Source organism: Vipera ursinii, assembly GCF_947247035.1.
Source record: "Vipera ursinii genome assembly, chromosome: 2".
Classification (NCBI taxonomy): Eukaryota; Metazoa; Chordata; class Lepidosauria; order Squamata; family Viperidae; genus Vipera; species Vipera ursinii.
Genome location: NC_139513.1, coordinates 124471908 through 124498116, shown reverse-complemented (window position 1 = coordinate 124498116; position 26209 = coordinate 124471908). Strand labels below are relative to the sequence as shown.

Genomic DNA, 26209 nt, shown 5'->3' with positions numbered 1-26209 from the left:
CGGAAAGCCCGCCCTCTCCGCTGACTGGAAGGCGGAAGCGGGGCCTAAATTGCGGAGACGTTGGAGGGGAAGAGCGGCGGCGGCAGTGGCGGTCCAGCCTGATCTTCAGCGGGGGAGCACAATGGGGCGAGGCGGGGGCACCTTCGAGCGCCTTTTAGGTATTGAGTGTGGGGGGAGGGGAAGGGAACCTTGGCCTAATCCTGCCCCAGAGCTTCGGCCTTCGTTTTAATGCCTTGCTTTTCCTTCGACCTCCCTTTCTAAAGGCTTCTGTAAATCGCATCTTCCTTTGGGGGGGGATCTTTCCGTTGCGTCTGAAAACCAGCCAGGCCTCTGAAGCGTTTTCCTTTTGCGCCCGTTTTTTCTCCCCCCCCTCCATACACCCATATTGATTTTCCTGTACTGACTCGTAGGATCGTCGTCCTCGCTCCACAAATGGCTAGGTCAGGGGTCGGCAACCTCGGCTCTTTTTTGACTCGTGGACTTCAACTCCCAGAATTCCTGAGCCAGCTATGCTGGCTCAGGAATTCTGGGAGTTGAAGTCCACGAGTCATAAAAGAGCCGAGGTTGCCGACCCCTGTGCTAGGTTGTACTCTAGCGACAGAGAGGTCAGCTGGAGTGATTAATTTTTATTCATTGTATTTTAATCCCATTTATATCCCGCCCTTCTCCGAAGACTCAGGGCGGCTTACAATCTAAAGCACAAATCAATGTGCTTAGCAGTAGCCTTCATTCTATGTATATGCCTGCTTATTAGGGCTTTCACACACACACCCCAAAGCGGCATTATTACAAAGTCAGCTTAATTGCCCCCAACAATCTGGGTCCTCATTATAATGTGATATTGCCTGGCGTCATGTGATGGGTTTGCAGAATGGCGGTATTGTTCCCTCAGTTTTCCTTTGTGTAGATAGGGGAAGGGTCTTTTGACCAGCTTGATGCATTTTGAATGTATGGAATGATAGAAATGTGTAATTTGAAAAAAAAACAACAACTAGTATTTGTAATCGTACAAGGCTGCTGATCTCATCACTGACCTAAAATCAGGTTCTACAAGGTGACTGGTTGTACCAGGAAATGACAGAGTGAGTACTGACTGAATCAAGGAAAAGATGTTGCATTAGGACAAAAATCAATGGAAAGAAAATCTTACATCACCCTCTGTCCAGAGGCAACAAATTAACTGGTGTTTTTGTATTGATGGGGAAAAAGAACAATGATCAGCTATTCATATCCCTTTAAATATAATGCTCCATTTGAATTTGGAGTGTTAGAATATACAAAAGTATACCATTCCAAAATATACTTAAGTTCCTTCAAGAAATTTATAACATGACAGGGAAGGAGAAACTAAAGGTGAGAGGGTGATATGCAGAAAGATTAAATATGTACAGAAGTCTATGTACATGTAACTAGGATTTATTCTACATAAATTGGAAAAAAGTACCAAAGTTTATGACAGAAGGAAGTTTGGAGGAAGAATTGGAAAGCAAAAGAAGTGAAGATGTTATAATCTAAACTTGTTGATAGAGATTCTGGAGTGGTCTGATTAAAGAAGTCTATTTATTGTGAAAGATAAAGATGAAGTAATTAAAGGAAATATAAGATATCTGGACAAATGATAAATAGTATGGTTGGAGGAGCAAATGTTTATAGCTCGACTTAGATTTGACAGCCAAGAGGTCAACTTTGCTGAGAAAAACTTTTTATAAATGCTTGGTAATGGCATACAGTAAACAACTGTAATAGCTGTAATTGTGATCTGAGGTTCTCATTCATGTCTGGTAATTCTTGTCAGAAGAAAAATCCCTTTGTTCATCAATTCTCTGATAGTGAATATAAATTTGAAATTGTGCCTGAATGACTGTTATTTTAATATCTTGCAGATAAGGCCACAAGTCAGCTTCTGCTGGAGACAGACTGGGAATCTATTCTACAGATCTGTGATATGATTCGTCAGGGAGATACCCAGTATGTGCTGAGCTTTACCATCTTTTCATTGCCCTATTTTTATGCACTTTATTGAAAGAAGCATTCTTTCATTACAATTAAAGCATGAGTGGAAAGAAATGTGCTGCTGATATAGAAGTTTGAATCTCTGTTTATCCATTTTCCAAACCCAAAATTTTAGATATTGGCTACATTGTGTCTCTAAAGACCTTGTTGTTCTATAAAAACTCTTGGGCCATTCAAATAAACCATCAGCTAGCACAGAGCTACACAGTGTGAAATCTCTGGCCTATGTATAACTCACCGAATCCTTGGCAACCTGTAGATTGTTGATAAATTGAAAATCTTTAATAACAAAAAGAAAAAAAGTACATAGGGAACAATCATGTCAATGGTATAGCAATGTTAATATTAGTTTCATAGTTTTAATTAATATTTAATTAATATTTTGTCCTGAGTCCCGTTCTATTTTATAGCGTGGATTCCAGGATGCTATTCCAGTGCCATCACTCAAAAAGGATGATTGCTTCCTACCCCCCAGATAGCATGGACTTTAGCTCCCATCAATCCCAATTAACATGACTAATATCTATTAATCCTTAACTAATGTATGTAATTATTATCCAGTACATAGAAAGTAAGGATAGTCTTTCTGGATCAGGGCATAGATCAGATTAATACACGCACTCTCCAATCAGATCCATTCTGGAAGCTCATGAGCAGGATTTGAAGTTGGTAGCCTTTTTCTATTATTGCTCCTTAGATATATGATATGCTACCTTTGATTTTAGAGATAGATTATAATTTTAGACATCCTAGACAAACCAAGGTGACACACGTTTGTATTGTGATGTCATAGCATGAATCCTAGGTTTTTATACTTTCACCCCAATGTTGTATAGAAGTATGTAAGTCATATGGCTTGTGTCACAAGTTTTGTTATTTGTCCCATCCCCATCTCTCTCTTGAAGAGGCCTATGAATAGTGCCATCAACATGAATAATCATTCATAGCCCTATCCTCTGAATGTGTATCTTTCTAATCCATTTTAAAATCATTTGCATTGGTGATCACTTGTTTACTAAAATGAATTTCATAGCTTAATTTTGTGTGAATAAGATTGTTTTCTCATTTAGATTCAGTAAATAAACTGCATTCTAATACTATGTGTGAAAGAAAATGTATTTTCTGCTATCCATCCTCCCCCCCCCCCCGCCCCCCTTATATGCATGGTTATATTGTACTCTGTCTGCTTTGTTAACTAAGAATCATTCAACACTATTTTTTCCTTTTTGCTGTGTCCTTGTTTTGGTCATTGCTGCATCTTTTACAGCTCTACAATGGATTTTTTTGAGAAACAACTGATTTAAGATGCAGTTGTAAAATGGATTTATATTAAAAAATATTTCACTGGCAATTTTTATTCAATTGGCTAATTATTCCTAGGAAATCCCAGAATAGAACTTTGTTGCTACTTGGGTCTAAGCATATAATGGGCTCCACTCTGGTTGGCCCTTTAGTCCATTATTCTAGGTCAGGGGTTCCCAACTGGGGGTGTGAGACGATATTCCAGTGGGGGCGAAGGGTTTTCAAAATTATAATGTATATGCATAATTCATTGCCATTATTTTGAACTCTTGTAAGGGGTGCGAGAATATATCAGAAGCGTTTTAGGGGTACGGAGTATAGAAAAGATGTGGAGCCACTGTTCTGGGACATGGTCATTTGGAATATTTTCTTTGTCTGGGGCTAGTCTAGTCATAATATGACTTTTTGGTTTTGTTTTGTCTTGGCATGTACACAGCCTCCTTCATCAAGTGTTTGCATTTTGCAAATGATTACAGTATGTTTCGTGACAGGAACAAATGTTAGCTGGCTTAAGTTTCCTTGCAGCTTTCATTAGACTGAACTGGTTCTCTTCCCCCCCCCCTGTTTTCCCAGGGCCAAGTATGCTGTGGGTGCAATTAAGAAAAAAGTCAATGATAAGAATCCTCACGTGGCGCTCTATGCACTAGAGGTAAGCAGAAGTATAATGACACTCCCCAGGGACTAGGAAGGTTTTCCTCATTCGGGCCCGTGTGTCATGCATTGTAAAGGAGATCCAGACTATTTGTTGTGAAGTCTCTGAACTTTATTTGGGAGCTAATGTTTGTATATTTTTTATGCAGGTCTTGGAATCTGTAGTAAAGAATTGTGGTCAGACAGTCCATGATGAGGTGGCTAACAAACAGACCATGGAGGAATTGAAGGAATTGTTGAAGGTAATAGCACTTAGGCCATTTTTCTTTACGGTTAGCTACGCTAGAGAAAAGCCTTAACTGGAGTGAGGTGAAATAGATTGACTTTGCTGTTGTTTTTTCCTTGAAGATTTGTATTAATATCGCATGACAAAATACTACCTTGTATGAACTTTTTTTTTTAAAGTAAGCAACATAGAACAAATGCCAAAGTCCTAAAAGTTTTATTTTTTAAAAAAATCTGTTTTGGGCATTTAAAATTTTAACAACCTTATTCAAGTGTAGTATATTTATGCGTGTATATATACACAGATTACATCTAACATTTCAATTAGCCTGAAATAGTTTTAGAGCACAGTCATTTCCATGTCTTTCCATGTATTTGTATAGCAAAGATTTCAGTCTCAATAGTTGTGCATATTTATATCAATGTATGTGTTATTGATGCTTTCATTGCTTGAATACACTCACTTCTGGATTGTTTTCTTCCTTATTATCATCACATTTTATAATGTGTGGATTTTATCTACTAGTGTCAAATGAAACACATCATTTTCTGTGCTTCAGCTGTATCTGTATCAGTGAAAAAAAATGCTGGATAACTTTGCAGGTCTTGTATCCTGATTTGCTAGTTCTTAATATATATTTATATAAATATATATTTAATATGTATATAGTATACACAGGTGTAGTAATGCTCCTGTAGCTGAGTTATGAAACATCTTTTTCGTAGAAGAACATTTTATTCAAATCCTGGTCTTTTTACACCATAAAATGACTCCTCCCACAAAGTCTATTATTATTGTTGCTATCTTAACCCTAACCCTATAAAAATTTAGACCTTGTCGTCATGATCTTTCCTGCCTTACAGTATTTCAGCCTCATTCCATCAATGGTTCTTGATGGAAGCAATATACTATGATGCAAGGGGAGAATGTGCTTGAATCTGCATTTTCAGTAATGCAGAGGTTGTCACGGTGTTCAGGGAAGAGTATTTTTCTATAAGACCCTTGCTGTATCTTTAACTTCACTTTTTTTAGCTTGTCGCAGCAAGAAGAGTCTTAAATGATTCTGTATCTTTGAGGTAAGAATAGTCATTTGTGCACCAAAACACCTCTTAAAATTAGATATAAATTTCTTCAGTGAGAATAATTTTTTACGAAGAAATTATTTTGGGTTCCTAATCATACATGTTTACAAGCAGTGACTAAACAAGAGAAAAAAATGAGTTTAACTTTTGTTGCTCAGTGGGATGATGCATCATATATCGGTGTCATAAGTCAAAAAATTGCGAGCTCAATTCTGTTGGCTGCAGTGCCTGATCTTGATCCTTCCTATTATCTGCAGCGACAAGTTGAGGCAAATGTTCGCAACAAGATCCTATACCTGATCCAGGCATGGGCCCATGCCTTCCGCAATGAGCCCAAATACAAGGTGGTCCAAGATACCTACCAGATCATGAAGGTAGAAGGTGAGGAAAGACAAGTAGCCTTCCATTATGGTATTAAGGTCAGTTGCACGGGTGGTGTGTTTGCAGCTGGGAATTTAGAGAAATCAGAACTTTCCATTTATTTGTTTGTTTGTTCATTTATTTAATCAAATTTATATGGCCTGAAAACCGCCTCATGAATTTACAGACATTAGTGAAGAGCTGGTGACAATTGCTTACTGTGTTTCAAATACTGATCACAGCCATTTTATTTCTTGGGCCTATCTCAGTCTTCGAATTCTGGAGTCAAAAACAAATCCCTGTGCCCTTGTTAGTTGTCACACTATGACATTCATGGGGTTTAGCGGTCAATTGATTATCTGGAAAGATTCTGAAGATTTCTTGCAAATAAATCATGCCCTATAGCTCCCTATCTTTGGTTGGTTAAAAAAAAAAGAGGGTCCAGGGCTTTGCCCACGTGGCAGACCATAGGGAAGCCTGCAGGCAGTTGCTCATACCCATCATGTAGTCCTCAGCTCAATCTCCAGAGCCTAAGTTTGGCATGCAGTGGCTTGACAGTATTAATCTACCTACAGGTCATGTTTTTCCAGAATTCAAAGAAAGTGATGCAATGTTCGCTGCAGAAAGGGTAAGTGTCCTAGCTGGGAAAGCGGCTCACCTCATTGGGGGAAATAATTTGGATTGTTCTGTACTAATTACATTTTGAATGTGCAGTACGTACTTGTTTTGTCTCTGCTTTGATACTGTTTCTAATGCTGAGAATTTGGGCTGAATCAATCACCACCGTAACAGCTGGTTGAGAAAGATGATACAACACGCCCCCTCCTATTTTGTGCCATCTGTACATTAGGGATTTTCTTAATTCCTTTCTTCTCCACTTATTACTTCACATCTGTGATTTGTGATTGCAATTCTATTTAGACAGATTGGAAAATAGCTAATCTTTTTTTCAGCTTTGAGGTTAAAACAAATTCGTTCACAATGAGCTTTTACTGTCCATTAACACATTATACCACTGGACCCATTTCCTTTATTTGTAATGCATTCTAGCATAGGGGTACCCTTGGAAAACTTAGCATATTTAGGATCATGGCAATGTGTTACAGTCACCTTTTTGGTACTCCTAATTGCTGTGTTTCTGTGTGGCTTAGGCTCCTGATTGGGTGGATGCAGAAGAATGCCACCGGTGTCGAGTTCAATTTGGGGTCGTGACTCGCAAGGTGAGTATTATGGCATCCTCTGATCCTGGGATCACATGCTAAATGTGACACAGAGTTTGGTTAAAGATATTAGGAGAGAAGAGGCATTGGCTTTAAGACTTTCGTTTTCCTACCAGATGTTTATTTTGGAAAATTCTGATGGTTCTGGTATGTTCACAGCATCATTGTCGGGCCTGTGGACAGATCTTCTGTGGAAAATGCTCATCCAAATACTCCACCATCCCCAAGTTTGGCATAGAGAAGGAAGTACGAGTATGTGAGCCTTGCTATGAACATCTCAACAAGTAAGAGCTAAACTGTACAAGAGGGTACGACATAAATATTCTGGAAACAATGGCTGTTTGGGGATCTCTGCTTTCTGCATGTGTGAATGCTAGGTGTGGGATTTATAAAAACGAATAGTCTTGCCCCGGGGTAGGCAACCTCGGCTCTTTTATGACTCGTGGACTTCAACGCCCAGAATTCCCGAGCCAGCAGGGATTGTCAGATATGGCTGGCTCAGGAATTTGGGGAGTTGAAGTCCACGAGTCATAAAAGAGCCGAGGTTGCCTACCCCTGGCACTCTGGCCTATCTTCTCTTGTCCTACAGAATGCAAATTCCAGGAAAAAAAAACACGATAATTGGTTCGTTGCAGATTATAGTTTTGCTGGGGGCCCCTCTGCTTTGTCTCCCCGTTCAGCTTAGCAAGAGGGTAGTTCAGAAGCAGTCACGAACTTCTCCTTTCTATCTGCACAGAAAGGCAGAAGGAAAAGGAACCGCTACCACAGAACTTCCTCCAGAATATCTGACCAGCCCTCTTTCACAGCAGTCCCAGGTCAGTCCTTGCCTGTTTTGGGTCTCTGTTCATCTTATTTAATTGGCCAGTTCCACATACTAGGTACAGTGACTGCTGTTTATTATTCTGCCCGTAGCTGCCCCCAAAGCGTGATGAAACTGCCCTACAGGAGGAGGAAGAGCTACAGCTAGCAATTGCACTTTCCCAGTCTGAGGCAGAGGAAAAGGAAAGGATGGTTTGTTTTTTGATCACGATTCTTACAAGTTGTCATAACTGATTTTCATTTGTCATCACTAAGGTTCCTGTAAATTCCTCGTGCTCGACTGCTTTGTGCTATTAGAAGCATTTACTTAACTAGTCAGACTTCCGCTTTTTACTGTGACAGCCTGTTGTCCGGTTGTGAGACATTTGTGCTAATGTCACTCTCACCTCTTAAGTCAAAAGAAGCCCCTTAATTACCAGATAATGACCTGATAGTCTTTCTCTCCCTCACCTAATCTACTGTTCATAAATGATCCAAAAATTGAACTCCTCAAGACTTCAATCTGTGTTACAGTCAGAGGGTTACAATATCATATTTCAATTTTCTGACATCTAGTTATCACAGATGTACTCTATTTAAATGAAATGCCTTCATATATAAGATATTGTAGTTCTGCCTGTCAAAAGGATGCTTAACACTTCCTCATAAGATTGTGTAACAATCCCGATTTGATGGGGGAAACATGATTTGGAGTGTGCGGGGGCACTTAGTTTTTACATGTTGATAACTCCTTAAAAATGAGGTGTCTTCCTAGCCTTGTGTGTAATCCCAGGTTTGATTTAAGAAGGTACTATCTTTCCCTTCTCAATCCTTACACAGTGCTACTCTTTTCTCTACTGCCTCTCTCATGCTGATAGACAGCAAAGGGTAATTGAAGTGGTATTCTTACATCTTTACTTTTCCTCTGCAGAGACAGAAAAGCACATATTCTACGTACCCCAAGGCTGAACCCACGCCAGTCACCTCTTCAGCACCCCCAGGCGGTGCCCTCTATTCCTCCCCTGTGGTAAGAGTGCAGCCTTTGGCAGAGAAGAGCCAGCAGAGAAAGATTTTGGAGCCCTGCAGTCTTAAAATATTTTTAGTATTTTTAATTGGTTGTTTATTATATGCCAGCCAGAGTCATGTTTGTGAGATGGGTAGCTATATAAATCCAGTCAGTCAATCGCAGGAATCAATCAGAGCATTCTGTGACTTCATTTCTCACTTACCATGACAATTGATCAGGCTAATGAAGGATATTTGGAGGATGAAAATAGCAAATTGGTTTTTTGCTCTCCTCTGCCTTGCTTGAGCAGCTGATTTGCAGGTCTATTCTCAAGGATTTGATTTTTTTTAAAGGATAATTAGATGGTGGGATATTTTCATGATGTTGAATCTTACTAAGAATAACAAATTCTATGTCATTTTCAGAACTCCTCTGCACCTCTAGCCGAGGACATTGATCCTGAGGTGAGATTCCAACCTTTTTAAGCTAACGGGGAGCTGGTCTGAATGACATCTGACAATAAGTTGCTGGTTTGAATGATGTACTGACAATAAGTTGCTTTCATTTCTCAATATTTCTTGGCAGTTGGCTCGATACCTGAATCGCAATTATTGGGAAAAGAAGCAGGAGGAAGTGCGCAAGAGCCCCACCCCTTCAGCCCCACTGTCTATGGGAGAGCCAGCAACCCAGGCTACTGAAGTCCCACCTGCCCCACTTAGTGTGGTGGAGGTAGGAACAAACCCCTTCTGCATGAGTTCAGCGTCACTCTCTAGGCATCAGTCAGACTCGTCCACGTCATTGCAGGGGTTAGGAAATGTTTATGAGCCGGGAGTAGCAGTGCTAAAGGGAAAGTTTAAGAGTGAGTTCTAGGCTTATTTGGGGGGGGAGGGGGGAATTGTGAGTAGTGTGTGCATCTGCTGTCGTGTGGGGTTTATGTTTGGACTAACATAAACAGGCAGTAGTTAGTCATCTTGAAGAACCAAATTCACATTGAAAGAAGCAGTTGCAGGATTCTAAGGTGGGAGAAGGCAGGACATGGGACTTCTGGTCAGCGGTTTCCCATCTCTTCCCCAGCAGCAATATCAGAACGGTGAGACAGATGAGAGCCATGAGCAATTTCTGAAAGCTCTGCAGAATGCGGTCACCACTTTTGTCAACCGTATGAAGAGCAACCACCTGCGAGGGCGGAGCATTACCAATGATTCGGCAGTCCTTTCTGTCTTCCAGTCCATCAACAGCATGCACCCCCAGCTCCTGGAGCTACTCAACCAACTGGATGAGCGCCGCTGTATGTTATCAGAAGTCCCTGATGTGACTGAAAATAGTTTTAGAGTTCCCTCGACCCCTGCTGATTCTTAGCAACCTAAGTGACTATTGCTACTTTTAGATTGGTATGGGGTTAAAACAATGGGGTGCTTCCCAATTCTTCTGCCAGTTCTGCTTCTGCTTTCCTCTTAAGAGATTTGGAAAGGTGTGGCTCCGGTGGGGGCAATGATGTGACTCCAGCCTTGTCCTTCTTTTCCACAGTATATTATGAGGGGCTTCAAGATAAACTTGCCCAGATCCGGGATGCACGGGGAGCCCTAAGTGCCCTGAGAGAAGAGCACAGAGAAAAGCTGCGCCGAGCTGCAGAAGAGGCAGAGCGTCAACGTCAAATCCAGTTAGCTCAAAAACTGGAGATCATGCGGCAGAAGAAGCAGGTGAGGCTTGGGTCGTGATGTCCCAAGTTTATTTGGAGCTGTCTGAAAGCATAATGAACACAGAGCCTAATTATACATCCTGTGCTGCTCCAACCTTTAGGAATATCTGGAGATGCAACGGCAGTTAGCCATCCAACGCCTTCAAGAGCAGGAAAAGGAACGCCAGTTACGGTTGGAACAACAGAAGCAAACGATCCAGATGAGGGCACAAATGCCTGCTTTCTCCTTGCCATATGCACAGGTACTTGAGTGGAAGAAGACTGGAGAAACCAAGGATTCCTTTTGCCCTTCCCTGCCTGTTCACAGGAACTAATCTTGCTTTCTGTGCGTAGCTGCAGGCCATGCCTCCTGCCGGCGGCGTGATCTATCAGCCATCAGGACCCACAAGCTTCCCAGGCACCTTCAGCCCAGCAAGTTCTGTGGAGAGCTCACCCATGCACACGGTCTACATGAGCCAGTCCACCCAGGGCAGTACAGGACCTTACGCTGCAATGCCTGTGGCAGGAACAGGTAACAGAAGTCGGAAGGAAAGGAGTGGATGTGGATTTGGCACAATCCTTTGCTGAAAGGCTACGAAACTCAGCCCAGAAGGCTGACCTTCATCTCTTACGTGTGTGTTTCAGATCCTGGCATGGTGAACACCTACATGTATTCCACAGGCAATAATAGTGCTCAACCAGCTCCACAGGGACAGGCAGTGCCCACCACAAATCCTGCCTATTCTTCCTATCAGCCCACACCCACGCAGGGCTACCAGGTATGTTTGATCCTGAATATTTTGTTTGTATGTTGAAGCCGATCTAGACTTTCTTTGGAAATTTCTGGGTATCAAAATGTTCTACTCAAAGTTGCTATGTAGGGAACATCTTGGCCCAGCCATCTTCCTTTACCTTGCAGAATGCAGCCGCCCCTTCCCAAACGCAGACAATGCCTGCCATGACACAAGCGGCTCCCCAGTCTGGGGGTACTATGGGTTACATGGGCAGTCAGTCAGTGTCAATGGGATACCAGCCCTACAACATGCAGGTGAGAAAGTTGTTTTAATTACTCTACTGTTTCCTTAGATTAACAGGGAATATGTAGTGATGTTCATAGAGGTGGGAAAATTCATTTGTAAGGGCCAAGTGGCTGCATTGCAAGAAGGGGCTACTTATTCTGGTGCAAAGTTTGACACCCTCTTTTTCTGCTAGAACCTTATGTCAACTCACCCTGGCCAGGAATCAGGTCTGAGTAGCCTGCCGCCCCAGCAGCCTTACCTGTCAGGACAACAGCCTATGTATCAACAGGTAAGTCTTTGACCAAATTTTCAGGGTAATCTCCCCCACCCCCACTAAATATTAAGGATAATGTGTTCAATTCCTTCACCTTATTAGTATTAAGATAATGACTGCCAACCCCTGAGCTAACGGAGCAGATTCCTTTCCTGTAGGAATTTCACTGGAAGAAATGCTGTCTCACTGCCATTTATCCTTTGCAGATGGCACCTTCCGGAGGGCCTCAGCAGCAACAGCCTCCTCCCCAGCAGACTCCTCCCCAGGTGCAGCAAGCACAAGGGGGAGGTGGAGAGGCTCAGCTTATTTCCTTTGATTAATCTCTTGGGTTGCAAGGCAAGGGAGGGATGGGTTTCTAAAACATTGTAAAGCTATCATTTGTTGGTCACTGCTGTACTTGCTACACCATTGCTGTTCCTTTGTGCTGTGCCCTCAATGGGTGAGAGGAGAGTGGAGCCCTTGGTGTTGGGTAATTTCCCACTGTCTGTCTGCATTTTCCCATTCCACCTGTCTAAAATGCTGCCAGGATCAAGAATCTGTAACATCCTATATGCTGCTACTCAGCTGTGGAGAGATAGTGGCCCACAGCCCAACTCAGCTAGCTTTTTATTAGTTGGATAACAGTGCTTAGTTCTCAAGCAACCACTGGTAGCTAGATCATTCAGGAAACTGTTCTCTTGTGGGGGTAAATAGCATTTAAGCATGCTCCAGAGTCAGAATTTGTGAGATCCAGTGTATGGCCCTTAGCCCGTGTTCTCTCTCTCTGGTCACATCTAGTCAAGCAAGTGACCTTCACTTTGCCCAGCACACTCAACTTCTTTCCCCACTAATTTTTGACATCTCTCCACCACTTCTCTCCATGTCTTCTGAGAACCCCTCTCTTGGACACAGTCTATCCCAATCCAGTATGTTTTTTAAGTCCTCGCCCTATCCAACCTATTTGTCCTTACTGCTTTGAAGATTTGTGTCTCATACTTAGTGGCTGGTGTAGACAGAATGGAATCAGTGACAATAAAAATAAGTATTTAAAACTTTCCTAGTCTCTGTTTTGTTTGTTTGTTTTTACAATCCCTATGCTGGAGTTTTAGTCTCTGCATAAATGTGCATTCTACCAAATATGTCACTGGGTTGTGATTACTGAGGTACTCCAGCAAGAATACGAGAGACGTGCTGTGTTCCAGGATTCGGGGAATTTTCACCCATTTACCAACTGAAGAATCTAGAAGTATCTAGCTTTATATCCAAAGGTTTTGTATCTAGAATGCAAGGGCCAGGGAGGTGCAGAGCCCTGCACAAATCCTTCCACTGGCCCACCAGGCCAATTGAAGCCAGCAGATTTCTGAGATTTCAGAGGCTCCTCCTCATCTCCCGTTAGAGAAACATTACTTTCATGCTCTGAACACCTTGTACTTCAGCCTGCATCAGCAGTAGTCCATCTAGGAAAGGGAGCCTCCATTATGTCTTCAACAATAGTAAGCAGGCTTGTGGATGAGTTCCTGATGAGTTAATAAAATTGGATTCCCTATATTTGGTTTTCCATTCTGCAATATTCCAGAAAGTCCAGCATCTACCCACTGACAGTATAGACTTTGGTATATTCTTTTGAGAAGCTGCACTGATCAATAAAGTAATGGCAATAAAGGCCTTGGCAAAATGTATAGAAACTTAGCCCCTCCCTGACCTGATTTAATCTATGTAGTCAACTACCATCTAAGATTATTTCTTTACTCCTCTTAATCATGGGGAACCAGCACCATTGTGGCTGCTGAACAAGTGTTGTTTAGTTCTTTCAAAATTACTACCTTTTTTTGTCTTTAGCTGTACTCATATGGCCTAAATTTATTAAACAGGAACATTGTTGTACATCAGTACAGTTGTCTGGTTAAAAAAAAGCCACATATTTTGTCCCTTCTATTCAGGCAATTTACGGAAGGTTTTAACTACTCACTTTTGCTACTGCATTATGGTCTCTTCCTGTCTGTTTTCATGCATCTTATGATCTAAAATTACGACGACCTAATGCCACAAACAATTTGGGGAGGGGGGGAGTATATAGTTCCTAAGATACCTAGAAAGTTTTTAATTTAGTGGTACATAGTACTTCAGTGACAGGGCTTGTATTTTGAATTGTATCATGAGGAAGTCAGACTTGACAGTAATACAGAAGTGGTTTGCCGATGCCTTTCTCAACTTTCCAGGGTAGCCTACAGCTTTAATCTATCCCAAGTACTAACCAGGTCCAACCTTAATGTTTTTCAAAGTCAGGGTTAGTTAGATGCTGTTGCAACAAAGAGTTGTTAGGGTGAAACTAAAAAAAAATATGGAAAACCTTTTTGTTTTTAACTATTTTTTAATGAAAGCACAGAGGGTATTATTGCCATACTGTTACAAATCCCACATTTTAAGTATACCCAAGAACAGGATATGCTATAAGACCAAACTAATATTCTCTCATTTATTTTTGTGCCCTGTTGATATTAGATGATAAAATTTAGAAAACATTATTGTCTGGAGAAGGCAGGTTGGGCTCCATGTGTACATGCCAAGATTTTTCCCTGGGTCTTCTCCCAAAGAGCATTTTATTTTCTGTATGAAACACAAACCTCTACGTAACTTGTATTAATATGTGCCAATAAGCACACTACGGTAACTCAAATGCAGTGTTTTCTGAAATAAACCTTTGTTCCAAGAAGACTATGAAACTGACGTGAAACAAAAGCTGCTTATAAGACGAACCGCAGATAAACTCTGTCCCTACTTTCTCAAAAAGATACTGTAACTGCTTTACCGCTAAACAAACCAAAACATAATAGAAATAAATTTTCCATCTATTTCACTATCTTGTGTCTGATCTGTTGATTTCACTACCTCGGGCAAAATTTAAATTAGTCTTCCCTTGCGGAGCTGTTATGCTCACGGAGTAAATCACAAGTAATAATTTTCTATCCTGCGAACCCTTTGCGGAGACTATAAATCCGCCGCCTGCGCACTCAAACTCCAGCCTGGAGTTTTTTCCGCTTAAGCCTCCGAATTGCGGAATATTCCTTGGTTGCCCAACATTCCTTACCGTAGTTTCATTTCGTTCGCCGAGCGTCGCAATGCTAGCTGGGTAACGGAGTTTGGCGCTGTGAGAAACAGCTTCCTGTTCCCACAGTTTTCATTTCTAACCCTAGATGGGCTTTGAATCGTCACATCCGCTTACCATCGAGATGCAACGCTGTAAAGTGTAAACGCTTTGTCCATCACCGAGTCAAACTCGTTGGAGATTGGACGTTTCGTTTCACCAGCGAGATGGTTGGAGAGAGCGTCCCCGGCGCCCTTTGCGGTGTGCACGCTGCAGAAAGAGGGGACCGTCGGTGATTCCTTCCTGCCGCCTTTTGTAGTCGCCGATAGGGCCATGTTTCCCGCGGCCGGGCTCGGTACCGCTCTCCGACTGTTACTGCGGTACGTAATAGGTGACCGATGCCCCAAGGGAAAGAGAAGCGGGTGGGGGCGAGCCGGAAGGCCCGAACGCCCAAATAAAGGTCATACGCCTGCCTTCGCTTCTGCAGACGGAGCCCTTGCTTCGCGGTGCGTGCGCGTATAATTGCAGGGGGCCAGCGGAGATTACTTTGGCTCCCTTGAAACAACTCTCGATGTGTGGAGGGAGAATTTACTTTGATAATGTCCTGGAGCATCTCTGAAAGGTCAGCTCTGTTACCCCCAACTTGCTGAGGGGTCAGAACCTGATGGTGGACTCCTGTAAGGTGGGGTGAGATCTGAACGAGAAACTTTCTGACTTGGGGCTCTGTCTTGTAGAAAATGAAATAAGTCTAGAGCCAGGGGTCTTCAAATTTGGCCCTTTTATGATTTGTGGACTTCAACTCCCAGAATTCTTCTGCCAGTTTGCCTGGCTGAGGAATTCTGGGAGTTGAAGTTCACAAGTCATAAAAGGGCCAAGTTTGAAGACCCCTGGTCTAGACTCTAGACCAGGGGTGTCAAACTCAATTTCATTGAGGGCCGCATCAGCATTGCGGTTGCCCTCAGGGGGCTGGGTGGGTGTGGCCTGGGTGGGCATGGCCTACTGGGTGGGCGTGACTAAAGTGCATATGGCCTACTGGGTGGGCATGGCCAGCTCTACATCGTTCGCATCAAGGGTGCCTATGGGGGCCTGGGCAGGAGTGGGACAGATCTGAGGGTCTCTGGCAGAAGGAGGGTCTCTGGGCCAGGGCCAAGGCAGTGGGGGCCGTTCCCTCACTGTTTCCAGGATGGCTTTGTGGGCCACATGAAACCACTTCGCGGGCCGGATCCAGCCCCCGGGCCTTGTGTTTGACATGTCTGCTCTAGACTATGGGTGTGTCCAGGTAATATCCATAAATAAGTTCCAATACATCTTTCTATTGTTACCAAAAATATTGAATTAAAGCAGGCATATTTTATCTGAGAAATTTCTTATCATGAAGAAAATGCACATTTAAAATAAATTTACCCGCATTAATCCCTAATTATTAAAAAGAGTCTGTCCTTTCTCGTGTTGAAACATGCCAGCAGAGCAGATTGTTTTGTAAAAAATTAAAACAAATCATGCAAAATCGAAAAATTAGACCTATGCTACAGTATATTGTAGCATATCTTTTGGTTGGCTGTTTTAAATTACTTGAACTGCACCTTTTGCAGTATGAAAACTAATCATAAAGCTCCTACCATATAATATTTCAGGCTATTAAAAGTAGTCACTATTTCTGAAACTGGATTATTTCTAAAATTGAATTTGTCAAAATTTGCTAATAAAATAGCTGGGGAGATTCCCCCCCCTTTCTTTTCAATAGCATATTCACCAACCCATATTGATCTTCTCCCCCTGCCATCTTGGTTGCCTTGTTATCCCTCCTTTCTTCATCTGTTCAACAGATATTTTTCATTTGTATGTACCTGTGTGTTGGGAAATGTGAACTGTAACTTTTGTTCTCTGATTTTCTACAGGCAGCATCGATCACAAGCTTGTGCTATCCGGATGCTGAAGACTACATGTTCAAAGTGTAGTGAAGTCTTGGCAAGTCCTCGTATGGATGATGCCCCAAAAGAATATTCACCCAAAATTCAACAGCTAGTTCAGGACATTGCTAACCTGACTCTCCTAGAGATTTCTGATCTCAATGAGTTGCTAAAGGTACCATTTTTACATTTGAAATTGGGTGATTAATAAATAGATCAAAGATTAAAAAGTGATAGTAGACACTTCCTGCTGTTTGTAGCTTGTTTTTCCTTATAGCGATGGGGCATGGTACTTTGGGTTATAATCCCTGCTTTAGTATTACAAGTGATGTAAAAGATGGATAAAAATATGTTTTCTATGTTTACAGAAAACTCTCAAGATCCAAGATATTGGACTTATGCCAATGGCTGGGATGATGCCAGCAACACAGTCGGCAGCACCAGTAAGCAACCAGCTTTATATCTTGTCATTTACCTGAACCAAATAATAATTGCTTTTGGACAAGGGTCTGAATGCACCTGGTTAACAAATAGACATTGTTCTTGAAGAGGTGGGTATGAAACTTGCAAGCATGAAGGTGAAAGGTGCAGACAGGCTGCTGTTCTTCCTTTGATATTTAAAAGAGCTGCTACATGGTATAATGAAAATAACATCACAGTAGGTATTCATAATAATATGCAAATTGTAAAGATTGGCAGTATAGAATGGGACAAAAAGATTTATAAATTATGTTCAGGAGTTCAAGTTAGCTGTTTCTCTATGCAGCTATAGTTTTACTGGATACTTTTCAGTCCTAAGAGTGATCCTAGGTTAAGCAGTATAACATATTTATTATAATGGTTTAGCAGCCATTTTGCCAGCTGTCTCTTTAAGATATTACTATGTCTCTGTTGCTCACTTGTGTAATGTAATTTGCTATTAAAGCTTTGCATCATTAAATATGGAATAAATAACTTTGTAGTGCCCCAATTTTTCTAAGATCTGCTTCCTGACTAAAAGATTGTATGGATTTGAGTGAATCAAGTGAAAATATTTCTAAATCTTTAAGAAATTCATCTCAAACTTCAAAAGTGGTTACTTAACTTTACATCCAGGGAGTTCCCAAAACAGTCTTATAGCAGTTCTCAAAATCTGCCAGATTCAGTGGGTTATCTGTAGTAATTATGGATAGATGCCTTTTAGAGGCTACTCCATTCTCCCTGCTGCCTTTTGTCACTCTTCTCAAGTTTTCTGTCTGATCTTCTCTCCATTTACCAAACAAAGAGGCATAAGCAGCACTACTTTTCCTTTTATTTTTTCTTTTACATTTTGGAAATATTTGGACTTTTACTGGGGTGGGATAGTGATAAAAATTTCAAAACGTGAAGATGAAGTAAAAATTTGGCAAATACTAATCTACCCAGGAATATTAAACCTGGATAAAACTAGGGACTACAAAGTCTGCAGCAGACTTAGCATGCATAAGAAGGAGCACGTACTAGCTCTTACCTAAAATAATTCATTAGCAATTTTGGAAATATTTTAACCAGCTCTATAGAGAAGAGGGAGGGAAGGAAGGAAGGAAAAAGGAAAGAAATTTAAAAGAAGAAAAGAGTCCTTAAAGTAAGGGGATTTTTCCAGAGAAAATTAGCATGCAGGACATCAACTTCTCAAAAAAGGAGAATATATGTTTGGAATGTTTAAATTAAGATTAAGAAAACAAGCCTTTTCAAGGATGGAGTTTTCTTATTCTGTCCTCTCTTTTCCATGACCCAAAGAGAAATTAATGAGTTTGGGGGGAAAAACTTGCTTCTTACTAGTCAGAATTCATTTTTTAGCTTTTGTAGTGATCATTCCCGCTGCCTGGGGAAGATGTGAGTTATCATTTGTGATTAAATTTATAGTCAGCTTGGTTGCAGAGCGTAAAGTCACTGATCAGGCAAACAAAAAACCAGAATGAGATTGATTTCTTAATGTGGATGGGCAAATATGTTTAATTAGGTTTATCAGTAAAATGTCAAAGTTCTGGAGGAATGACAAAAGGAACACTAATAAAGACTTGCATTATTTGTTTAAAATATCCATTCCCACTTAGAACTTCAGAAGAATGTACTTGATATGCTGTGAGAGAACATTTGGTTAAAATAAGTCACAGAAGAATAAACTATTATTGTTGTCAATACATTTTTAAAAAGTGTGCTAGTTGCTAAGTGAAAAAGGCTAAACGGTAACAGGTAACTAAGAAAAGATGATGGTTACTCAGCACTTATTTTGGCTCTCTTATCAGTGAAAAGTTATGTATGACACCAGGGAACCAAAGGATGAAGGGACAGGATTGAATTATAGGAAGTTGGATATTAACGTTGAATGACTTTAAATCTGTACAATCAGAGGAGTTGCATCTTAGGGTATTGCTAGCTAAATAACGGTATGGGCTGAACATTATACTAGTTTTAAAAATCTGAAGAATAAACCAAATGACTAGAACAAAGCAAATATTTCCTCTAGGTTGAAAAAAATGATCCAGCAAATTATGGACCAGTTAGTCTGAATACATTATTTGGGAACTTACATTTTTATTGGATAACTTCTTTGATAGTGTAATGGCATATAGAGATGACCTTTGGAGACATGTACTTTCAAACTTGCAAGATTGATGTCAGCCTTGCAAGATTGTCCAGGTAGGAAGCACGCCCAGATGAACCAATTCTAATGTTAAGTATAAGATTACACTAGAACAGTGATGGCAAACCTTTTAGAGACTGAGTGCCCAAATTGCAACCCAAAACCCACTTATATATCGTTGGGTGCCTGGTGGGTGTGGCCCATTGGGTGGGCGTGGCCTATTGGGTGGGCATGGCTGTGGTGGTAACGGCAGACTAGGTGGGACTAAAAAGTTCAATCAATCAATTCCAACTTTGCGAGATCTTTTTTTCCCCGCAAGAAGTTGAAATTGATTGATTGAACCTTTTTTTTTTGCACATGGTGGTGGAGGCCTAAAGGGAAAAGGTTTTATAAAACCCAGCCGAAGGCATAGGACTGGGGTGATGGTGCGTGTGCCTACAGAGAGGGCTCTGTGTGCCACCTGTGGCACACGTGCCATAGGTTCGCCACCACGGCACTAGAAGGAAGAGAGCCAGTTTGATATAGAGGGTAAGGTAACAGGCTAGAAACCTGGAGATTTGAGTTCTAATCCCAGTCACTTTTCTCAGCCATAGGAAGAAAGCAATGGCAAACTACATGTAAAAGTCTTGCTTAGAAAAATGGAGAGACTAATCTATGCAGCCACCAGAAGTCAAAAGGCACTTTACACACATACACGAATCTTGCAAATCTGAAGGTAGATTTTTTTCTGCCTGATCATCTTTAGAGGCTGAAATAAGTTGGATGAAGAACCGAGAAGAATGCTTAACACACTTTTAAATAATACAAAAGTAGGGCAGATAGTTAATACCCTAGAACAGCACCCGCCAACCTTTTGGGAATCAGGGACCAGTTCCATGGAGAGGTTTTTCCATGGACCGGAGGGGACGTGCTTTCACATGCTGCCTGTATCCCACGGATGGGGCTTTGCTTGTTTGCATGGCCCAGTTTGTGGCATGCCATGGCTTGGTACTGGTCTACGGACTGGGGGTTGGGGACTCCTACCTAGAAGACATAAAAATGGCCCCTTTTGATTCTGTGATCATTAAGAAGAGATTATTGGAGCTAGTCTAGTTTCTATAATGGAGAGCTAAAAAATTCTAAGAAGTCCCCATGTAGAATATGAAAATAGTAACCATCCATTTCCTATTTGTGCCTTTACTTCCATTGTCAGTTTATAAAAAACAAACAATACCGTTATAGTTCAGTGTTAGGTGTGGGGCTCCTCCCCCATCTAAATAAACCAAGTGAAGTGCCTAAATAGTTGGATCCTTCCTTTACTACTGTATCCTTGGAGACAAAAGGCAGGCTCTCTACCTATTGATTGTCAATTTGTTTCTCTTTCCTTTTTATCTACTAGGCAGAAGAAGAAGAACCTGTTGAAAAAGTAGAAAAGATCAATTTTACAGTCCGGTTGACTGGGTTTAGAGCTGAAGACAAGGTGAAAGTTATCAAGGAAATAAAGAACCACGTGGAGAACATAAACCTTGTCCAGGTAAATTGTTCAGATTATACTATTGAGGGGGAATATCTCTTTATTTGAAATGCTTGCAGAATACCCTGATGCTTAGAATCATGGGAGCGACAGTTCCCTATATAGTAACTGTTCATTTAGTAGAACTATTTGTGCTGCCTTTTGGAGCATAAGGAGCCTTAAAGTGGTTTACACTAATAGCACAACTTCGTTAAAATGGTTAGGAAAATAAAATGGTGTTCAGCAAAGTTAACATTGGATGGAAATATGCTTATTGCTTGCTTAAAAAACATTAACGAAGGAGTGTTATACATCTTGGAAGCAGGTTGCACAGTTAGTGCTAACACTGAAAATGCCATACCTTAGGCTACTGCTTCCCTCGATGACATAAACTAGTGGAAACTTTAGTGATTACAGTAATTTCTTAGCTAGGTCTGGCAGGTAGATGCTTTCCTCCAGATACTGTGGTCCCAAAAGATCTTACATTGTACCTGAAAATGAATAAAAAGCTAATTCCAAGAAGTAGGGTTAGTGCAATATGTTCCATAAGAGGGATATTCTAAAACATGTTACTTCTCTTAACTGCCTTAGTTCATTTCTAAACTTGATTTCCATAGAAGTCTTACTGTAATTTTTTGACGTTGCCAGTTGGGGGCAGAAAGGGTACGTTTCAATGGAGACTGAAAAAAGATGATGTGGAATGAGCCAAAGTAAAATTAAGATCCTCAGATAGAGTGTCACATGGTCTGTTATGAATCATGCAACTCAGTGGCATCTATTGAGAAAGCGGGGCTTTAAAAAAGGCATGTTTGCAGAAAGGTCACAGCAAGGTGAACCTGCACCCCTTGCGTGTGAACGTATACAAAGGCACAGGACTTGCATTGCAACATCACTTTCCCCTTCTTGCCATTTTGACCTTGCATGCATCTCCACCCTTTCTCCATGCAAATGAAGCTGGTAAAGCTCCAGAGGTGATTTCCTCAAATGTTTGAATTCTGTTTACTAAACCCTAGAACCATAACCTAGGAAATGTTTCTTTGGACAGATGTTGGGGCTGCATTGTCTCCTCAAATTCAGGAAGTAAGTAGAAAGTATACGGAGACAAAGACTATATTAGCTGAAGTTTCTCTTGAATGTTGTGTTATCCTTTCCATTTTCTGAATAGAACCTCTCTGTCTTGTAGGCAAAGAAGTTGGTGGAATCTCTTCCTCAAGATATCAAAGTAAATGTTCGTAAAGAAGAAGCAGAAAAGGTTAAGTCGGCTCTAGAGGCGGTTGGAGGCACAGTTGTTGTGGATTAAAGAATCTGCCTGCCTGCCAAAGGACTTAAAGCAGAGCTGGGGGACGGACCCTCTGTGTCAGCCATCCCTGTTGACTGGTGGTGGTGGAGTACTGTGCGGTTCCAGGAAAGTTGCTCTGCCCTGTTTTTTTCTGCTGTGCAGTTTCCCACAGCGATGGCTCAGTGTGTAAGAAATCTTCAGCACGCCTTGCAGTCTGCTATGTGGTTAAAAACCTTTATTCTTAACGAATACACATGATGGATAACACCTGTAAAACATGTGTGATGATCCTTTTTTGCATGTTAGTGGTTTTTCCATCCAGCAGGTTTCTCAAGATTGTCTGGGTATTTGGACCATTGTCTCTTACTTGCAGATTTAATCATTTGTGGGAGCAGATGGGTGGGGTCTTTGTAGATTTGGGGTCTTTCCAATAGGAGGTGTAAGCAAAACTGATTCTCTTAATAAAGAAGGATAGCAGCTTGGAAATGTTAGCTTTCCCTGTTGTGACTTGCTAGAATTCGTAAGAAAAAAAATTGATTCTTTTTCTTCCTGAAGTTTTACCAAATCTGAGCAGGTTAAACTTAGGTAGGGACAGTACCTTCTGCAAGTCCCTTTGTGTAACTTTTTTTGATCGCCGAATATCCAATATTAGGGAAGATGGCTAGACCCCCCAACTTTAGCCATGACTGTTCTCTTCTGGGGGGTGGCCCCTTTCCTCTCCCCTGCCCTTAGTCCCTTTTGGTATGATTTATATCAGCACAGCCTATAACTCTCTTTTCCTTGCCACTTGCTGGGTCTTGCAATATGGTGGTTTGCTCAATCTTGGCTCCTGTTTGAAGATTTGATATAAGCCATTGTTCTGGTCAAAATGAATATTCTTAGTTTGCTTTGGATAGTTTACCCAATGGAACAAGCTGTGGTTTTAGTCCAATGTCCATGTTGTTGCACTTTCATTTAAAGCCAAGCCAAGGTGAACCCTTAGCAGGCAAGAGATCGCCTAAAGGCAATTTTTAAGGCATACTGCTTAAAAATACTGATACGGTAGTTGGAATGCTGGATTTGCAGCTTTAACTATATTTACTCCAGCACCTGCGAATTCATAAAGGAGATTTAAAGTGTGCTAATTTATGTGAGGCTTTAAAGACAGGAAGAATTTGAGACTTCCTTCACTGTCACTTTTTCCTGTTTTTTCTCAAAGATAGATTGGCAGTGGCTAATTTTTAGAGTTGGGAAACATGTTTTACTGACAGATAATTTATTGGGCATGTTATATTATATTAATGCAATAAACCATGCCAAATATTGCACCTCCTCCAAAATGTACCTACACAAGCGTACTTTCTGTGCTTACACACCTCAAATATTTTCAAGATTGCTGAAGCCTTGTAAATAACATTGCCCTTTCACAGATGCAACTATGGAAACTTAGAAGGAATTTCAGCAAACGGACACACTTTTAGCAATTATTCTGTCACAGATATTGCTAGCTACGGTCTGCAACAGTCATTGGAGAGCAGCAAATACATCCTTCGTGACTGGAATGATGATAAAGAGTATGGATGGAATGTTTCATCCTAAATACTGTGTTTTCTGTTGTTTGATCAAGAGACTAAGATTACTCAATATGTAAAACTATCCATTTTTCTTAATGCATTTCTGGGTGCTCTTAAAAGCAATTTGGAACGGCTTGCCTTCAGAAGTTATGGGTGCTCCAGCACTAGAGGTTTTTAAAAAGAAATTGGACAACCATTTGTCTGAAATAGTACAGGATCTCCTGCTTGAGAAGGGGGTTGGAGTAGAAGACCTCCAAGGTCCTTTCCAACTCTTAAGTAAGAGAGTGAGCAAGGGATTCTTTTTACATAGAAGTAAAATTATAAATTATAAATTATAAATTATAGGGACGCGGTGGCTCAGTAGGTTAGGACGCTGAGCTTGTCGATCAGAAGGTCGGCAGTTTGGCGGGTCGAATCCCGAGTGCCGCGTAACAGAGTGAGCGCCTGTTACTCGTCCCAGCTTCTGCCAACCTAGCAGTTCGAAAGCACGTAAAAATGCAAGTAGAAAAATAGGGACCACTCCAGTGGTAAGGTAACAGCGTTCCGTGCGCCTTTGGCGTCTAGTCATGCCAGCCACATGACCACGGAGACGTCCTCGGACAAACTCTGGCTCTTTGGCTTTGAAACGGAGATGAGCACCGCCCCCTAGAGTTGGAAACGACTAGCACGCATGTGCGGGGGAACCTTTACCTTTACCTAAAATTATAAATGGCATCCCTGGTTAACTGAAAGAGCCAACACTCTGGTACTGGGAAAAGTCTGGCAATTGTGTGCAAAATGTTTCAGATGTGTACTGCTTTAAGTCTGAAATAGACTGTTAACATCATTTTGAAAGCGTCTTGCACTTGAAACAGTTCTGAAATGATTGAGACCTTTTCAAAATACAATTGTTTCAGATACAAAATGGTACAACTGTGGAAGTTTTGCACACCTTTATTCAGTTCTAACAGTAAATCATGCAAAATGGCTAGTCTAAAGAAAAGAAGAAATTGGGGTGACACGATAGCAGTATTCCAGTATTTGAGGGGCTGCCACAAAGAAGAGGGGGTCTGTTATTCACCAAAACATCAGAGGGCAGGACAAGAAACAATGGTTGGAAACCGATCAAGGAGAGAAGCAACTTGGAATTAAGGAGAAACTTCCTAACAGTGAAGACAGTTAACCATTGGAACAGCTTGTCTTCAAAAAATCATGGGTGCTCCATCCCTGGAGGTTTTCGAGGCTAGAGAATCGCTTGTCTGAAAAGGTATAGGTTCTCCTCCTTGAGCAGAGGGTTGGACTAGAAGACCTCCAAGGTCCCCTCCAGATTCTATTCTATTCTATTCTGAACACCATCTTAGGAACCTTGGACCACAGATTGCCTTGAAGTTGACTTTGCTGCAGGATATACAGTGCTCGGATTGTTAATGCCAAGGGTGATGCAGTAGGGGCTAGGAGAACTATAGCCGGTAGATCTGAAGAACACCAGCCAAAGAAAGGCTGATGTATACAGTACAACTATGTAAACTATGGGGAGCCAACTTTGCAAGAGGGCAGCTTATATATACAAGAAAGATTACATTTCAGGAAGAGGCTTTAGGTTCAATAGTTTAGTGAAACAACAATGGAATGCAAACTAAAGCTGAGTTTTTAATTTCTTGCTCCATAGCATACACATTTTATGGTACCACAAATACATTTATTATGGCATAAATATTTTGGGATTACAAATCACCTAACAAATGAAGAATTACCTTCAACAGAAAGGAAAAAAAATGAAATGATGGAAAGGAAAGGATCAATAATGCCTATTTATTACTAGCCAATTCAGTAAAGGCAAGAACACAAGCATCCTAGGATGTATGCTATAGTTTAAAAAAAGTTAATCCTGATTAACCCCAAATTAGCAATAACTTGATTTCTTTTCTGATCAATTGGAGGCAGCAAAATGAAGCCTGAAACGTCAGTGTCACTTGTTGATCACTGTGTGGTCCCAAAGGCCTAACCAGGGGTAGGCAAGCTTGGCTCTTTTATGACTTGTGGACGTCAACTTCCAGAATTCCTAATACCAACAAAGTGAAATAAAAACTGCACAATTTATTTTAAATGTTAATTTCATAAAGCAGTAATTCCATGATCTCAAGAGTGTTCCCTCTATGAAGTTGGTATATGACAGCACGTGGAATTGTGTGAAAGACTGTGCCAGCCCCGGAAAATCGTTTATTTAATTTCCACACCGCCCATTTCGCCTGAGTGGAGGTTTACAACCACGGATGAACTGGTGCGATTGAGCTTTTCCTTTAGTTCAGGGGTAGGCAACCTCGGTTCTTTTATGACTCATGGACTTCAACTCCCAGAATTCCTGAGCCAGCCATGCTGGCTCAGGAATTCTGGGAGTTGAAGTCCATGAGTCATAAAAGAGCCGAGGTTGCCTACCCCTGCTTTAGTTCTTTTTTTTTGGGGGGGGGAATCTATGCAATCACTAAAAGTAGACACCGGCTTAATCTATATCCAATAACGTCATAAAATAGTCTTAGGCGGCCGTCTTACAAATCTGCATGAGCAAAATGAGTTTCGCGGCTCGGTCAAAACGTTTTCGGACTTGCCTTCTTAGACTTTAATGACAATAAATCCCGGAAGTGCGACTCTCTCCGCGAAAGAGAAGCCCGGGCGGGAACCAGTATAAAAGCCCGGGCAA

At 41.3% G+C, this 26209-nt stretch overlaps 2 protein-coding genes across 3 annotated transcripts; both read left to right on the top strand.

Annotated features, from left to right (window-relative positions):
* Positions 1-32: 32 nt before the first annotated feature.
* On the top strand, positions 33-12664 carry HGS (hepatocyte growth factor-regulated tyrosine kinase substrate). 2 transcript variants are annotated; one of them, XM_083353963.1, is made up of 21 exons: positions 33-158; positions 1884-1968; positions 3889-3964; positions 4116-4208; positions 5532-5655; positions 6210-6262; positions 6786-6854; positions 7014-7138; positions 7591-7669; positions 7767-7856; positions 8584-8679; positions 9084-9122; positions 9244-9387; positions 9733-9946; positions 10186-10358; positions 10459-10599; positions 10691-10868; positions 10982-11115; positions 11256-11384; positions 11549-11644; positions 11836-12664. In XM_083353963.1, the coding sequence occupies exons 1-21, from the start codon at positions 122-124 to the stop codon at positions 11947-11949; spliced, it is 2289 nt and encodes a 762-aa protein (XP_083210089.1). In that variant the 5' UTR covers positions 33-121; the 3' UTR covers positions 11950-12664. The 2 variants fall into 2 exon arrangements, with proteins under 2 accessions (XP_083210089.1, XP_083210088.1); XM_083353962.1 differs by having other exon boundaries at positions 7767-7865.
* A 2256-nt stretch (positions 12665-14920) lies between these two features.
* MRPL12 (mitochondrial ribosomal protein L12) lies at positions 14921-22573 on the top strand (the record flags this gene model as incomplete). The annotated part of the gene is given in 6 exon segments (XM_083354954.1): positions 14921-14983; positions 14985-15073; positions 16592-16778; positions 16972-17046; positions 20587-20721; positions 21884-22573. Coding segments are annotated over 6 exon segments (666 nt in total). The 3' UTR covers positions 22001-22573.
* Positions 22574-26209: the final 3636 nt, after the last annotated feature.